The sequence below is a fragment of the Mesocricetus auratus genome, unplaced genomic scaffold (genome assembly GCF_017639785.1).
Source record: "Mesocricetus auratus isolate SY011 unplaced genomic scaffold, BCM_Maur_2.0 Super-Scaffold_100024, whole genome shotgun sequence".
NCBI lineage: Eukaryota > Metazoa > Chordata > Mammalia > Rodentia > Cricetidae > Mesocricetus > Mesocricetus auratus.
Genome location: NW_024429205.1, coordinates 6,754,128 through 6,770,943, shown reverse-complemented (window position 1 = coordinate 6,770,943; position 16,816 = coordinate 6,754,128). Strand labels below are relative to the sequence as shown.

Sequence of the window (16,816 nt, the reverse complement as noted above, 5' to 3'; positions counted from 1 at the left end):
AGAGGACAACATGCAGGAGGTGCTTCTCTCCTCCCACCATGTGGATTCCAGTGAGCAAACACATCTCCAGGCTTGGGGACAGGTGTCTTTACCCACTGAGCCCTCCTGCTAACCCATAAGCCACATATTAGACTCTGGAGGCTAGTCGCTTTCTCTGGGAAGGCAGCTCTATAATTAGGCCTTTTGAGGTGCTGGCCTGAACCGTGGTGTACACTCAGGCCTTGAGAGGCAAGAAGGAACTGTGTCCTGGTGTAAAGAAATCCTCCTTTTGTGGGCTGTGGTGGTGCACGCCTTCATCCCAACACTCAAGAGGCAGAGGCAGGTGGATCTCTGAGTTCTAAGCCAGCCTGGGTCTACAGAACCAGTGAGTTCCAGGACAGCCAGAGCTACACAGAGAAGCCCTTTTCAGTGTTGGCGAGGAAGCGTTGCCCTCTCTGGGACATGGAACATTGGGAAAGACAGAAGCGCTTGAGCCCCCAGAGGTGCTTGGCCCGAGGGTTGCAGCCCTAAGTTGTTGGTGCCTCAGGATGGGCCCCACAACCGGACATCCAGGAACTGAAGCAGCATATGTGGTGGCCTGTGGCACTAGGGAAGTTGACAGAACTTCCCAAAGCCAGTTACAACTCTCAACAGTGACATCGTGTGGCCATGAGAAGCAGTGGCGGCTTAGACATCAGCTGTGTCTTGGGAGAAAGTCTGAGTCCAGCTGGGAGCTAACAAAGCCCCTAGGGGTTAGGCTACCTCTTGGGGAGGGAGGCAAGGTACGTGCTTCTCTTCCCCAGGGCAGCATCTGGGTGAAAGCGGGAGAGTATAACCCTGCTGATCCCTTTAGTTAGCAATGCAGATTCCTGCAGGAGCAGTTCCTTTTGTGTAGGACAGACAGAAGGGGGCACGGTCCATGTCAGGCTTTGTGCAGCGAGGCCCTGGAGGGGTGAGGTGGACTACATGTCTGGGAGACACAGATAGGGGGTAAGCCACTCAGCTGCTCACAAGAAGGGGGAGCTGACTGGAATCACACAAAGATAGCCCCAGGTCAGTCTCTGTCTACAAGAGCCCAGCACCAACAGGGGAGCCCTCACCCTGCTCTCCAGCACAGTCTCTGGGACTCAGCTCCTGCTATGTCCCAGGGGCATTAGCGCATTGCATTGCAAAATCCAGCCGGATGCTAAGAGGCAGGGAGGGAAGACACCCAGGGAATCTCTGTCTTGACCTGCTGTGGATGGGAGCTGGTTGGTATGTGTGGGGACGGAAGCTAGTCTCCATTAGTCTGTGTCAGATAAATATGGAAGTCTTATTACTATCGTTAATGTTCAAACTGCCACATCTCAGGTGTAAGAATTCTTATGAATTTGACCTTTTTTTTTTTTTTTTTTTACTGTATTGCTTCCTCCAGAAACAGATTAGAGCCCCGCAAAATAAGAGTTGGAGTTAGGCCAATACATGATGACTCTTCCAGATTCATATGAAGACTGTGTGCATTAAGTCACTGGACACAGTTACACAATACAGCACATAAGTCCTAGTCTGCAAACCAAGAAAGTTTTATATGATTCAAAGCAAAAGGTTACATTATACATACTCATTTAAATAAGTCAAAGTCTGTTACATAAAACATAAGTATTGGAAACATTTAAATTTTTATTACTAAACTACCAAAAGACTCAGAGGTTAAAAAGAAAAAGAAAATCAAGCAGAACTGCTCAAACGATAAAGTGCACTGGGGGGGAGGGTGCCTCACCATGGGGGGTCAGGGAGGACTCTCAAGGGAGCAGCGCCCCCCTGGGCTCTGGGGTTCAGGAGTCCTATTCGAAGGAATTGTTTTCCAACTTAGTCTTTCAGGGGCTCTTCCGCAGAAGGGGTTTCTACATCTAATCAGGAAATGGAACCCTAATGGTATTTCACCACACTGGTTACTTTAGAAACAATACTGGTCAGAGAATGAAATCCTATGTGATGAGTGACTGAACACTCCAAGACCTTCCGTTACCCACAGAGACACCAGGACAAGGAACATCACACTCTGCATGTCACAATGAACAAAGACACTCGTGTTGGATGCCATTTAAACCATTTGCACAATCATCAGAGTGGCGCACAGGACCAGGGTACTGGGACATTCATGAGCTATGTACAGTTAGTTCTCCTGTGGCCACCTTATGTTGAAACACAACTGACTGGAGAGCTGTCCCGACATTTCCTAAGAACACACACACACACAAAACTTTGAGGCTACCAAAGGCAGCTTAACAGGAATCAAGTAACATACAATGTATAACCTCGTGAAGGTTCATAAGTCGCAAAAGACATGAACACAAAACCTCATTTATCAAATGAATATTTCAACCTTGCCATCATTTAAATAGTTAAAAGCCAGTATTAAAGGGCAAATACAAAATCTAATACAACACCACACAAAAATATTTTCAGGCTGCCCAAACAGTGCAATATATTGTTGTCTCTTACTGTATTGCCTGGACTTCCCAACATTTAATTAAAGCCAGTTTTTGGCCACTATATGCAGGGCACATCTCACAATGCATAAAAGCAACGCCCATGATGTCTTCAGGTTAGCTACAAAATCCCCATTGCAAGACTTCTCATCTGAGCGACATCATTTCCTTCCCACACAGTGAACAGAAGGGCAGCTGAGTGGCCTCCCCTGCCATTTAGCGAACATGAATTTCTCAGAGTTTTGTCCTTAATTAAAGAAGGCATCCGAACCCCAGGGGCCACTGTGCACAAGCACCTTGCTTTGTGTTAAGTTGCACTTTGGAGGAGGGTTTATCCAAGCAGCACAGACATTTGCTTTCCTCTGTGTGGTCACTGAACCATCATGCAGTACAAAACCACACCTGAAGCCAACTGACAATCCACAAAGCTCGGTGCCCTAATTCATGTTTCTTGGTGCTGAAGTATAGACAGGCCATGGGATCATTTGCTCTCAGCCAACAAATGGCTCACAAGTCAACATCACGCAGTGACCCCTGGCTCAGCCAGTCAGCAGTCCAGGCAGGCCCTCCACAGGGACATCAGACACGTGACTAGCTCTACCCAACCACATTTAATTTCGTGGGCTACAGGACTGACTGCTACAACTTCCCCTGAAACTGACACAAAAAGGCTGACTACAAAGTTTATTTTTTCCCCTTTAAGAGCTCTTTATTCAACCAGTTCTGATCTAAAACATTTGCTATAAAAGGCTGGTAACAAATTTGTGATTTTGATTTTTTTTTCCTGACCAACTTAAAGCAGGGTCATTACAAAACTTTGTTATAAAACACTGGAAAAAAAGGAGGTTGTAAAACTGTCTAACCAGAAATTGGTGATTTGAGCACAATATAAATATTTTTATAAAAAAGTATAAAAATTAGTACCCTGTCTCATTTCTACAAAACACAGAATAGAAAGGCTGTAAAAAAAAAAAAAAGCCAGACTCTGTAAACTTTATTGCCGAAATATTTGTTTGAATGCTGGTGATTTAGATCAAATTTTCTTCCATTTCCTTATGAAAGAGAGAGAGGAGAGAGGGACAGACAGAGCGACGGAGACACACAGAGTTAGCCCTGAAACTACAAGAGACACTGAATAGGGTCCCAACAAGGAAAGGAAAGTTAACGTACTTCCATCAGAACCGGCGCCCCACTTCAACAGCCCAGAGACCATGCTTTTGTCTGTTTTGTTTTTGTTTCTTTTTTGGAGAGGAACACACGGTCGCATTCCCCGCTCCTGAGGAGGTTTTGAAGAAGCCCACAAGTGATGGGCGTCACGGAACCTCTCAGCCCGAGGCCGGCAAGGGGTCAAGGATGCTCCCAGACTTCTCTGCTAGGGTGATTCTATTCAGTTTGCCCACCTCTGCCTGCCAGCCCGGGATCTTCTTGGTGGTCATGTGGCGCCGGGCATGCTTTGTCAGGTGGTCGCTCCGCATGAAGCGCCGGTCACACACAGGACACACAAACTTCTTCTCCCCAGTGTGAGTTCTGCGGTGGCGAGACAGTTCATCTGACCTTGCGAACTTCTTCTCACAGCCATCCCAGCTGCAGGTAAAGGGCTTCTCCCCTAGTGGAGGAACATATTAAAGTAAATGTATGTTCTCAGCGCCTTACCCAGACGCCCGTGCGGGCTGCCCACAGGTCAGTTCACCAAACCTCAGAAGAGTGGGCGGCTCAGAGATCGGCAAACCCTCCACAATGCATTTCTCCTGACCTGCAGATGCAATATGCAAGAGCCCACGGGTGTCAAACGAGGCTAATCTCTCACAAGTTTTACACATGCGCATGTGTGTAGCTTCCTGCTTTGTTTTTCTGATGGAGACTCAGGCAGCCCAGGCAGGTCTGGGGCTTGGAACCTAATTTAGTGCTGGAGTTACAAACATGTGTCACCACCCCTGGTTTTATAGATGCATTTAAAAATAAATAAAAACAAGTCTCTTTTACTTGGAGACTTTTTTGAAACAGGAGCTTACAATGTAGCCCTGGGTGGCCTCGAACTCCCTACATAGATCAGAGTTCAACTCAGAGACCCGACTGTCTGTTTTCTGAATGCTGGGATTAAAGGCATGCACACCATCCCTGTCATATCCCCCCTCCCGCCTTTTGATTTTTCGAGACAGGGTTTCTCTGTATTGTTTTGGAGGCTGTCCTGGAACTCGCTCTGTAGACCAGACTGACCTCGAACTCACAGAGATCCGCCTGCCTCTGCCTCCCGAGTCATGGGATTAAAGGCATGTGCCACCAACTCCCGGCCTCCCTCCCGTCTTTTGATAGGGTCTTGCTAAGTAGCCCAGGCAGGCTGGAACTTGAGAGATACTCCTGCAAACAGCCCTTACACCTAAGGAAGACACTTGAATTTCTGATTCTCCTAACTCTGCCTCTTAAGTGCACCACCCCCAACTTTACAGGATGCTGGCTACCATCCACCAATGTGGAAGAAAAATCCTTTAAGGGAATAATTCTTTCTGTCCCAGGATAAACTGCACACACCCCAAAAAGTCCTTCCAAGGGGCTTTAAGATTTCTTAGACTCATTATTTCACGTCCATATTTTTTAACACACTGACAAACAGGTTATATTAACTACTTCCCACATAGCTGACAAAAGCAAACTAAGGGAGTTTATTCTGGCCCGGTTGGAGGGTGCAGGCCCATCATGGGGGTTTGGGGGACAGCCGGTCATGCTTTGTTCACAGTCCAGAAGCACAGAGAGGTGAACACCGGTGCTCAGCTTGCTGTCTCCTGTTTATCCAGTCCAGAACCCCAGCTAACGTGGCGCTTCCCACCGTAGCTAACCTAACTTAGATAATCCCTCACAAGCGCACCAGGCTTGTCCACCAGGTGATTCTAGCTCCTGTGAGCCTGACGATATGAACAGTGGCCGAGGTCAGAGTGATGAAAAGACAAAGGTTTGCATTCTGACAAGACACTTTCGGGTTAGACGTGTTTAGTGTCTATGAGCGCTTCAGAGCAGGTGCCCCGAATCATATCTTCCTGGGGTTACAGAGGTAGGGAGCCGTCGGACAGATAGGTACTGGAGCCCTTTTCTTTAACAAACTCCTGTTCCAGCCAGCCAGCACAGGGTCAGGCCCCTCTCTGTATCCTGAAGCTTCCTTACCTGGCTGTGGCAATCACAGACTGCATGCACAATGATGACTCACTAGGCAGCTATGTACTGCTATGAGATCTGTCTCTACATGGATTTCCTATAGCAGGTAGCAAGTAATCAGTTTTGAAGAGACACTGACTCCAGCAGTTCTCAGAGTGGAGTTAACAAAAAAGTCCAGCAGCCAGGTTTCCTGTCCAGTGATTTCAGCATCTTCATGGAAAGCATGGGGTGGCTAACATGGTTGCACTATGATCCCAAACTTCACGCCCCGGAAATGTAATCGCAAGGTCATGCGACTGATACTTAAAAAAGGTCGCTGGTGGGGTCCTGAGCACTGGGATTAGAGTCCCAGGAGCAGCTTTGTTATAAAGCAAACTCTCTGGCACACTAACCAGGTGTTGTTCTCTGCCACACTGAGCCCTTAGAGATGCCAAGCGACACATGCTTTTAGACCAGCAGCTCCAGAGCCCTGAGCCTGGCAGACTGTCCTGTATTAGCTACTGTCAAAGCATCTGAAATCAGGCTCAGACAGCGCACTTCCTATGCCCGACCCCCTAAAGTCAGCAGCACACCCAATGCCCAGGAGCAGCTCCCAGACTGCCAGCCCTTCGGCACTGGATCTACAAAATTCTGTTTCCAGCCAACACGGAGTACCTGCTCACCTCACCTTCTTCACATGTAACTATTGCTCAGGTTGATGGAAGTACCCGAGACACTATCTTTATCTGAAATAAGCCCACAGGTTTTTATAAGGACTCCAATGAGGGCTCGTAATGGGAAAAGCAGTGTCTCTCAGAACCCTCATGTGCATTCAGATGGATCTCACTTCTCTGAGGAGTATGAAAGGAGCTGGCTTTATCTCAGGTTTGGAGGTTCTGTCAGTATTTCTACCTGGGGACACTGACATTAAAGTTCACCTGGATAGACAAAGCCACAACAAAACCCCTATACTCCTGAAGCATTCTACGATGTGAACTTTGATGATGTGGACAGACCTCGAAGTCACACTGATGTTTACGCTGAATATGAACACAGTGCCTATTGCAGCGAGGCACAGAGTACCCCCAAACCATCACAAGTCCCCGTCCTCTCCCCCAGCCGGTACCTGCTGACGGCCCCTCCCCTCCTCCACTGGTTGTCCTGCCTCTCTCAAGAGCTCAGGGGTCTTTCCTCCCCTGAGCTTCGAGTGTTCCCATCATACCAGACACCCCACCCCTTACCTGTGTGGGTGCGCAGATGGGCCTTAAGGTGGGAGCTTTTGAAGTATGTCTTCCGGCAGCCTGGGAAATTGCAAACATAGTTCCTCCTTCGGGAAAAGTCTACCTGAGGGGTACAGTTCTGGCTGGAGGCGATGAACATTGGCGCAGGGGCAAGGGGCAACAGCTTGGTATTCCCGATGGCCATGACACCGGACGGGCAGGTGGCAGGCTGGGGGAAGGTGCTCTGTGGCAAGACCAGCATCACGGCTCCCTGAGGCACGGATGGGCCCATGAACACAGGCTGGGGCACCGCAGCAGCTTGGGGTAGGATCGGCTTGACAGTCCCCGCAGACAACTGAGGAGGAGTCTTTAAAAAGGCTGAGAACAGGCTGCTTTGTGCAGCCACGGGGATCATTTGGCAAAGGACCGGGGGAGTGGAGACAGGGACAGAAATCAGAGGGGTGGTTTTCCTCGACGAGTCATTTTCAGAATTCTTTGGTGAGCAGGTCTGAATGGCGGCGGGCCATCCTGTCTGCTGGCCTTGGTAGGTGGGGAACGGGACACCGGACTTGTGCAAGCAAGGCTGACAGGAAACCAAGTTAGAAACAAGCAAACCATCTGCCAAGCGAGTGTCTTGCAAAGCTTCACGCTGGTCCAACATCTCTACTTGTCCTTCTCTGCTGCTAGGCGGTTGTTGCTCTTGAGCCAGGGCAGTTGGAAAGCACGAAGGAGCAGGACCCTCCCCAGTGTGACGGATCACACTGGTCATCACAGCCCTGCAGGAGGACCCTGAGGCTGGCTCCAGAGGCTCCCTCCTGCTCAGCGTTCTAGGGGACACAGTGGGGGATGAGGGGAGGGCGGTGACCATGCAACCTTTGGAATTAGTTACTTGGGAAGGAACAGGAGTCCCTGTCGATGGTTCCATGAGCTCTGGGCTCTGAGGAGGAGTTATACACTTCGAAAGAGAGAAAGAAAAGTGCCATGTCAAAGGTTGTTTGGTCAAAGGCGCTTCAAGGAGACTGTCTGACTGCACTGCTCCCACTGCCTTTGAGAAGGTGCATTTGGAGGGGACTGGGAGGAGCTGACAACCCAAGGGGTCTTTGGGGACCCCGCCATTCTTACTTCTTCCTATGTGGACTGCCCTTTCCCACCCATGCACACGCGTGTCTTGTTGGAAGGAAGGGTGGTGAGTACCCTACATAGCTCTGAAAAAAGCAATTTAACTAAAAGGACTGTAAAAACAAAACAAATGCACACTTTAAAATGAAAGCTTGGAGCTGGGCGTTGGTGGCGCACGCCTTTAATCCCATGACTCGGGAGGCAGAGGCAGGAGGATCTCTGTGAGTTCAAGACCAGCCTGGTCTACAAGAGCTAGTTCCAGGACAACCTCCAAAGCCACAGAGAAACCCTGTCTGGAAAAACCAAAAAAAAAAAAAAAAAAAAAAAAATGAAAGCTTGTTGTCAGGCAGCGGTAGCACACACCTTTAATCCCAGTACTTTGGAGGCAGAGGCAGGTAGAGTTCGTGGCCAGCCTGGTCTACAAAGTGAGTTCCAGAACAGCCAGGACTACACAGAAACACTGAAATTTCAGACTTTTTTAAAAATGATTTTTCAAGACAGGGCTTCTCAGTGCAGTCCTGGAACTCACTTTGTAGACCATGCTGGCCTCAAATTCACTGAGATCCGCCTAACTCTGCCTCCCGATTTCTGGCTCTTAAACCAAGAACACGGTGGTTCTCCTGAACCAAGCCTCTATGTACTGGCACCCAACCATTATCAGCCACCTTGAAAAAAAGCCCAAGCCTGAAGTCCATCTTCCCTCCAGTCCTCGATGCCACCCACCCCTCTCCAATTCTACCTCCCATAGCGTAGTATTCAGGCATCTGCACTGACATGCCCTTGCGTTTCTGACCGGATACAGCCGCAGCTGCAGACACTAAGCACCACCTGTGCACATTTCACTACATGCCCTTTTTAAAAGGGCCCTGCCCACCTTCCATCTTTCTGTCTCTCTCTGCTTCTCTGCCCGTCTCTCTATCTCTCCTCTCTCCCTCTCCGCCTCTCTCTTCTCTTCTGCTGCTGGTCTTCCTTCTCCCCTCCCCCCTTCTTTCCCATTCACTTCCCACCAATAAAAAAACCCCTTTCCGCCGGGCATTGGTAGCACACACCTTTAATCCCAGCACTCGGGAGGCAGAGGCAGGCGGATCTCTGTGAGTTCGAGACCAGCCTGGACTACAGAGCGAGTTCCAGGACAGCCTCCAAAGCCACAGAGAAACCCTGTCTCGAAAAACAAACAAACAAAAAAACCAAAAACAAAACAAAAAAAACCCCTTTCCACCCAAGCTCTGTTGAATGTCATCTTTCTCTCGTATGCCACTTTTTAAAATTACAACACACAGTCTTCAGTGCAAGTAGCCCAGGCCAATCACGTCTCAGTTTTATTACCATAAGCAATCTATAGCCTGACTTTTCCAACCCAAGAAGCAATGCCATAGTTGTGGTAAGTTAAAACCTAAAAATAAACTACTGGCCGGGTGTTGGTGGCGCACGCCTATAATCCCAACACTCCGGAGGCAGATGCAGGCAGATCTTTGTGAGTTCAAGACCAGCCTGGTCTACAAGAGCTAGTTCCAGGACAGCCTCCAAAGCCACAGAGAAACCCTGTCTCGAAAAACCAAAATAATAAATAAATAAATAAATAAAATAAACTACTGACTTATCATCTCCAATCCCACCAGGTGGCTGCCACAGAAGGCAGTGACATGTTTTTCCTAAGCTAAGGCTGTCTGATGTCAGGGCACATACTTTCTTTAGCTGCTTCCCACATCCTCATCCTAGACTGGGACAACCCAAGACCCTACCGTAAGACTCCCCAGACATCTGGTATACCACACCTTTCTGTAACCATCTTCAGGCTTTGTCCAATGGACACCAACCATCTGCAGCAAGCTATGAGTCACCAAAGAAAACATTTCTTAAGATACATTTTCACACCTTGGTATCCATACGAAGAGAGTGTAGGCAACTTCCTGGCTGCATCATTGTTAATCTCCTTACAAGTTCTTCAACACATTTTACCTAAGCTATTCTGGGCAGTTCACAGACACGCGTCTCTCCCCCACCTCCTCTTACCAGAGTTGAAAAAGAATGGAAGTCCTTTGGTAGGTCAGGTGCGGCTGTGTCCATAAGCACAGTGTTTGTGACGTCACCGGAATCAGAGACGGGTGTGAGGGGTCTCATCTGGGATCTCTGACCCCAAGAACTCATGCAAACGAGCGCTTCCACAGCTTCTATGTCTGTCTGCTCCAGGATGCTACACGTGGACCTCTCGCTGTCATGCCGTTTCCTCTCCAGGATTGACTCGCAGATGTCCATGATGTCAACCTAAAGGCAGCACGACACAGTGGCTTCTTAGTTGAGGAGAATACAGGGGGTAGCCTGACAGGCATGTAGTGCAGCACACTCACAAAGCAAGAGGCTCTGCCTTGGAATAAAAAGACTCACTTTCAAGCTCTGAAGATTTTGGCTAAGAAGCAGTTTCCACAAGACAAGACAAAGCAAAACAAAAAACCAAAACCCTGATTCTTTTTTTTTTTGGCTTTACGAGACAAACCAAAAATAAAAAAATAAAATAAAAAGGAGGCTGTCAGACCATCCGGACCTCGAACTCAGATCCGCCTGCCTCTGCCTCCCAAGTGCTGGGATTAAGGGCGTGCGCCACCACCGCCCGGCAAAACCCTGATTCTTAAAAAGGTTTCTAGGCTTCACTATTGCTCAGTAGTGGAATGTTTGATTAGCACGTGTGTGACCTTGAGTTCAACCCCCTACCAATATAAAATAAAAACAGGTTACTAACTTCAAGCTTCTGCTTGGGTAAATGATCAAGACTAACTCTAGAGGCACACATCAAAGTGGCTACTAGGAAGGTGTCACTGGAAGGATAAATAAACGAAGCAGCTAATGAGACTAAGCAGCCAGTTGGTGGGTGAGCTCTTTCTATACCAAAAGCCGCCAGGGTAGTGTCCCTGAGGAAGCATTACCCCAAGTTAATTTCCCAGCGGCCGAACCTGGGTTCCATGCAAGTACAGTCCACGGTGACTGCCTTTTTCCTCTGTAGATTCAGAAGCATGAAGTCACTTGCTACTAGTGAAAACTAGAGGAGGTGGGGTAAGCACCCCACACCACCTTTACAACCAGGAGCAAGCAGTAAGAGACTAGAACCCACCCCTTCCGAAAGAGAACCTTACACCTATAGATACATATTTCCACATATATTCTGAGCTTCGAAGCTTCCTTTGCAAAAACAAACAAACAACAAAAAAGCAGATCTCTGGAGTTCGAAGCCAGCGTGGTCTACAGAGCAAGTTCCAGGACAGCCTCCAAAACAATGCAGAGAAACCCTGTCTTGAAAAACCAAAACAAACAAAAACAAAACAGAAACTTCCTTTGTCCAGAGTCCCTTTCAGTAAACAGGACTCACTTTGCAAAGGGGCTTATCCATCGTCACAGGGGACCAGATTTGACCTCAAGTGGAAATATCCAGCCCACAGACTAGGAAAGGTCCCTAGAATCCACGTACTGCTGTGTTCTCCACAGACCTGCACGCCACTTCCTAGGCCCCCAACATTTCTGTCAGGCTCCACTCTCTACTCTGACTCCACACTGTGGCTAAACCAAGCCCTATACTCTGGCCAGGTCCCATTACCACGCCCCTTCTGTTTTGGCCCCGCCCCCCTTTCCCAGCCCCACCCCACAAGGCCACCAAGCCGCCACATCCCCACCAGACACATTCTTGCCTTGGTCCGGCTCACTCCATCCAGGTACTCCTGTCACTCTCCTGAGACACCTTAGGTTTGGCTCAACCCGCGGAGCCACCCCTACACTCCCACCAGACGCTCTCACCTTGCCCTCCCTTTGGCTCAGCCCTTGCCCCGCCCCATACACGCCCCCACCAGGTGCTCTCACCCCACCTCCTCACGTCGGCCCCGCCCCTTGCCCCAGCCCACACTTCCCCCAGGTGCTCTCACCCAGCCCCCTAGCTTTGACTCGCCCGCCCCCCCCATACCACCACCAGGTGCTTTCACTGTGTCCTTAGCCTTAGTCCCACATCGCCTCCAGGCCCTCTCGCCACGCCCTCGCTCTGGCCCCGCTCCCCACGCCCACGGACCGCTATCGCCACGCCCCCCGCGCCGCGCCCCTGCTTTGGCCCCGCCCCCCACGTTCCCGCCAGCCGCGCCCACACCCAGCAGCGGTCCTCCTCTGGATTCGGGTGACGTCATGGCTGGAAATAGCCGCGCCGGGCGGGGCCGCCGCGGACAAGAGACAAAGCTGGAGGCTGGCTGCCGCGCTCACACACCCCCCTCCCCACCCTGACCCCACCGAGTCGCGCGGTCCCCGCCGCCACCGGAGCGCCGCGCGCCAGCCTCGAGCGCAGCGCGGTGTCGCCATCCCTCCCGCGTCCCCCGCCTCGCCCCGCGCTCAGCCCCGTCACTCACTCACCGCGCGCGCGTCGCCCGGGCCGGAGGAGCCCGGCGAGTGCATGGTGCCGGACGGCCTTGCAGGCCGCAGAGCTTGCGGATCGGGAGCTCCGCGAGCGCGCGCGCGGCGGAGGCTGCACGTGTGCGGCGGACGGCGGCGTCCCGAGCGCCTGCAGCCGGCGCGCACCTCCGCCCTCCTTGCCGCGCGGCTCTGCCTCCGCGCGGCCCGCGAGGCGCGGGAGGGGCGGGGCGCCAAGGAGGGAGCGGCCCGGGGCGGGGCGCGCGGGCAAACCAAAATACACCGCTCCCTGCCGGGGGCGTGTCCTCCGCCGCCAGCCAATCGGCGCCCGGCCGGCAAGGAGCGGGCCAATGAGGGCCGCGGGGGGCCGCGTGATCGGAGCCTGGCTGCGGCGTGATCCGGCCGGGCGGGAGGCGGCACGTGTTTTGGTCCGGGCCGGAGGCGGAGCGTGAGGCCTGGAAAGTAGGGGAAAGGTCCCGGCGGCGGCGCGGCGGCAGTCGGCTAGCTGTAGTCGGGTCCCCTCCACCGCGGCGGCTGCCCGCTCAGGTCGCGCGCTGGCCCCACTCAGAGGACGGGTCTGGTAGGCGGGACTCAGGGCCGGCTTAACGCCGGTCTCTAATTTCTTTTAAGCCGTCCGCGGCTCCCTAAACCGCACCTCTGCCCAGGAAGAGGTTTGAAATGTCCTGCGTTTAGGGACATTCCCGCATCTGCTCTTTCCTGCAGGGCGCCAGACCTGCAGCTTCTGGGTCTGGCCTTCCCCTGTTCTAGCCTGCAGTTTGCTGCAACCTCCTGACGTGTGCCTAATGAGGTCTGAGCGTCCTTCACAGTGGCCATACAAAGGCCGCCGAACTCGGGGAGTCCTCGGGCCCATGTGAGAGCTGACCCAAAGCCGGGGTACCCTTTTTTTCTCCCTGGGTCCCTAGATACGGTTATCCATTTATGCTGCTCAGGTTTTTGAGAACGGGTCATACATGGCAGTGTGTGTGTCTCCCTCCCCACCTACAGTGCAGCAATAGGACACCCCTCCCCTAGTCGGCAGAGGCCTCCCTGCAGAGCCTGGATCCCGGTGGAGGTATGGGGAAAGCCATAGCTGATAGGAGTGGACTGGAGCCAAGCGGTAAGCTGCCTATCCTCACACAGGTGAGCAGGCAGAGCCCTGATCCTGAGCTGGCAAGGCTTAGGGTTCATAACTGAGTCCTCCAAGTTTCACCCTGGCCTGACAGTGGGATTAAGCGGCCAAAGAGAGGGAGCTTGTTGACGGTTAGCAGTAGGAGCGTTCATAGAGGAATTCACCATGTTTAACTGCTTTGGAGTTGAACACACATGGAGTTAGTCTTCTTACTCAGACTTTCAAATTGTTTTGTTTGTTGCCCCCCCCGGCTTTCTGACTCCCTGTGCCCACCCCGCCTACATTGCCCTCCCCTCCCCACCCCAGACATCTTTAAACTTTGTAGTGCCCCCCCCACACCTGAGCTCCTGCAGCGTTTCACTGTATGCTCCACGAGTTGGGAAATAATCTCCACAGTCAAATGTTAATAGTATTTGGGGGTGGGGCCTTTGGAAAATGATTGGGATTAAATAAGGTCGTGAGGTTTATTTTACTGGTTTTTCGAGACGGTTCCTCTGTATTGTTTTCGAGACTGTCCTGGAACTCACTCTGTAGACCAGGCTGGCCTCAAACTCACAGAGATCCGCCTGCCTCTGCTTCCTGAGTGCTGAGATTAAAGGCGTGCACCACCAACGCCCAGCGGTCGTGAGGTTTTATAAGAGAGACTAAACCGGGAGTTGGTGGCGCACGCCTTTAATCCCATGACTGGGAGGCAGAGCCAGGTGGATCTCTATGAGTTCGAGGCCAGCCTGGTCTACAGAGCGAGTGCCAGGATAGGCTCCAAAGCTACACAGAGAAACCTGTCTTGAACCCCCCCAAATAAAAAGAAAAGAAAAAAAAAAGACACTACCCGCCTTGCTTGATCAGACCACGTGACACTCTCCATGGCATCTAGCTCCAGCAGGAAGCCCTCCATCAACTGTTGAGCAGAACTCATGAGAGCTCTTGGGCTGCACAGCTGTGAGCCGAGTGTGCTTTTATATAGGAGGCGGGGAGATGGCTCGGTCGGTAAAGAGCTTGCAGTGCAGGCCTGAAGACTGAGGTGGACCCCCAGGTCCCACATAAGAAGCTTGGCGTAGGGGTGCACACTTGCACTCCCAGCTCTTGGGAGGGGCAGAGGGGCAGAACCCTGGGCTTCACTGGTCAAGTCAGGGAGTCCCACATTCCAGTGAGATACACTGTCTTAAACAAAAACAGGAATGACACTAGAGGCTAACCTCTGGTCTTCATATGGACACACACACACACCCTCTTTATAAACTTCCTGGTCTCAGGTGTTTTGTTGCAATCACACAAAAATAAACTAAGACATGGGTCAAGGCCTCCCCTGGGTCGCCTGTCACATCAACTGCTGTCTCCAGGGCTCAGCATGTGTTATTTACTGGGTGGATCCTGTGACATTACTGGCACATCTCCCTGGGGAGGCCTCTTCCAGTATACCTGTGGGCCCAAGCTGACCTCAGTCCCTCACTGCTGTCTCCACCTGAGCTCCCATAGCCCTTTGCATGGTCTGCAGCTTTTGTTTCTTTGTGCAGGGTCATCTGTCTGCCTCTTCTGGGACAGAGAGCTTGGCTGGTTTACCCATGTCAGCACATGGTAACTGTTGGTTTAACGTTGACTCATTCGGTCAACTTTGTGAACCATGGTGGCTTCTGTGCTGCCCCCCCCATAGGTGCCTCTCTCATCCAGCATCCTTGGGAGGGAAGTTGTGTCACCCCACTTTGATGTCCTCACTCAAGTAGGACACCCTGGACACCCTGCCCCTTGAGGCCTTGCATCTCCAATGTGGCTAACCTTCAACTCCTCCCTTTCCCGTGTTTGTTCTTTCACCAAGGACATCACTGTTTCTTCTAAAACATCATGCTTACTGCTCTTACCACTCACCCTTCCCCTCGTCCGGGCTACTACGCAGACACACCTGAACGACTGTCAATCGCTCCCCAGCAAGTCTCCCTAGCGAGACTGACATCTGCCCTCTCGCCACTGGGTGGATTTTCCTAAGGTGGAAAGTGTACCGGACCCATACTCAAAGCCCCAGCTGGAGTCCACACACTCAGACTCACCCAGGAACACCTGACTCTTCTGGACCTGACACCAGCCCACACGATCCCCCACCCCCATTGCTTCCCACATTGCTCTCAAGCTCTTGCCTTCCTGCCCTGTGTTTCCGTACAGAGCCCTCAGCCCTGGTGTTAGGTCAAGTCACTGCCCTTGCTTACTAGATAGGACTCCTCCTGGGTGGAGGGAGGCAGTTCCTGTCTGAGTCTGCAGTATGGCTCCCTGGCAGCTGTTCAGCACAAAGCCATGTGCTTGGCCTCTGAATCCAAATCACTTCTCTGGCAGTGTGACCTTGCCCAAGTCTTTCTGCCTGCCTGCTTCATTCTTACCGGAGAGAAGGCAATGGCTATCCTGGGACCTGGAGTTTGTCTCACTCCAGACTGTTCTCTGGATGGCAGGGGTAACCAGGGATCATGACTCTCCAGGCATAAGTCCCAGGTCTACCCATACGTAGCCATCTTCCAGATAGTCGAGCAGGCTTCTGTTGCTGCCAAGCTCCTGATTGTGACCTTACAAGAGGATATTGATATGTCTGTAAGCTGAAGGACGTCATAAGACCCTTGTCACCCAACACTCAGAGACAGTGTGATCCAGCAAGTAAGACTGGGCATAGCTATAGATAACTTTAGAGAGATCATTGTCCCTCCAGTCAGAGTGCCCGACTCCTGAGTGTGCTTACAGTCTACCCATGTGTACATGTAGTCAGTCTTCCGAGCCTGCCTTGTTGACTACATTAATGTATTGGAGTTTATTGCCATTGATCCATAAAAATCAACCCTGTTCTTGGCAATGGTTATATAACACTCCATTATGGATGTGTTATGAATTGTTTAACACTTCTGGTTGAATAACCAGGACATTTAGATTGCCTGCCACTTCCCAGTGTATCCTGTTAGTCCACTGTTTGCCTGCATGCAAGGAGAGCTACAGGATCAGTTATCAGCATGGGGATTGTTGGGTTAACTGCTTTGGAGGTCTCTGTCTTCCCTCCCCCACATCCTCTCTCCTCTGTCTCTGTCTGTGGATTTTACTGAAGCATAGCATACTTTCAGGAAAGCACAAATCATATGCACAGATGAGTGAGTTTTTACAGGATGAAGTCAGGATGTCACCAACACCCAGAGCAGGAAACACTATTCCTAGAATCTGGAAGCCCCCCAAGCTTCCCTGGGCCACCATTCCATCCTCTCTGGCCCCCTGACCAGCACAGCCCTTATTATGAACAAACAGCATTGATAACTTTCTTATGTGTTTTGTAACCTTGACAAATAGACTTTACAGCATATGAAATTTGGGGTCTGGCTTCCTTTGCTCAATGCTGTGTCATGCAAGTGGGTTTTGTACGTGTATCTGTGTGC

The 16,816-nt window shown here is 51.3% G+C and overlaps 1 protein-coding gene across 5 annotated transcripts; it reads right to left on the bottom strand.

Moving 5' to 3' along the window:
* Positions 1-1,525: 1,525 nt before the first annotated feature.
* On the bottom strand, positions 1,526-12,486 carry Klf11 (Kruppel like factor 11). 5 transcript variants are annotated; one of them, XM_040730700.1, is made up of 4 exons: positions 12,296-12,486; positions 9,929-10,180; positions 6,818-7,751; positions 1,526-4,056 (listed from the first exon to the last, which is right to left on the bottom strand). In XM_040730700.1, exons 1-4 carry the CDS (start codon positions 12,335-12,337, stop codon positions 3,776-3,778), a joined length of 1,509 nt encoding a protein of 502 aa, XP_040586634.1. In that variant the 5' UTR covers positions 12,338-12,486; the 3' UTR covers positions 1,526-3,775. The 5 variants fall into 5 exon arrangements, with proteins under 5 accessions (XP_040586634.1, XP_040586636.1, XP_040586635.1 ...); XM_040730702.1 differs by lacking the exon at positions 12,296-12,486 and adding an exon at positions 11,593-11,701; XM_040730701.1 differs by lacking the exon at positions 12,296-12,486 and adding an exon at positions 11,277-11,387.
* Positions 12,487-16,816: the final 4,330 nt, after the last annotated feature.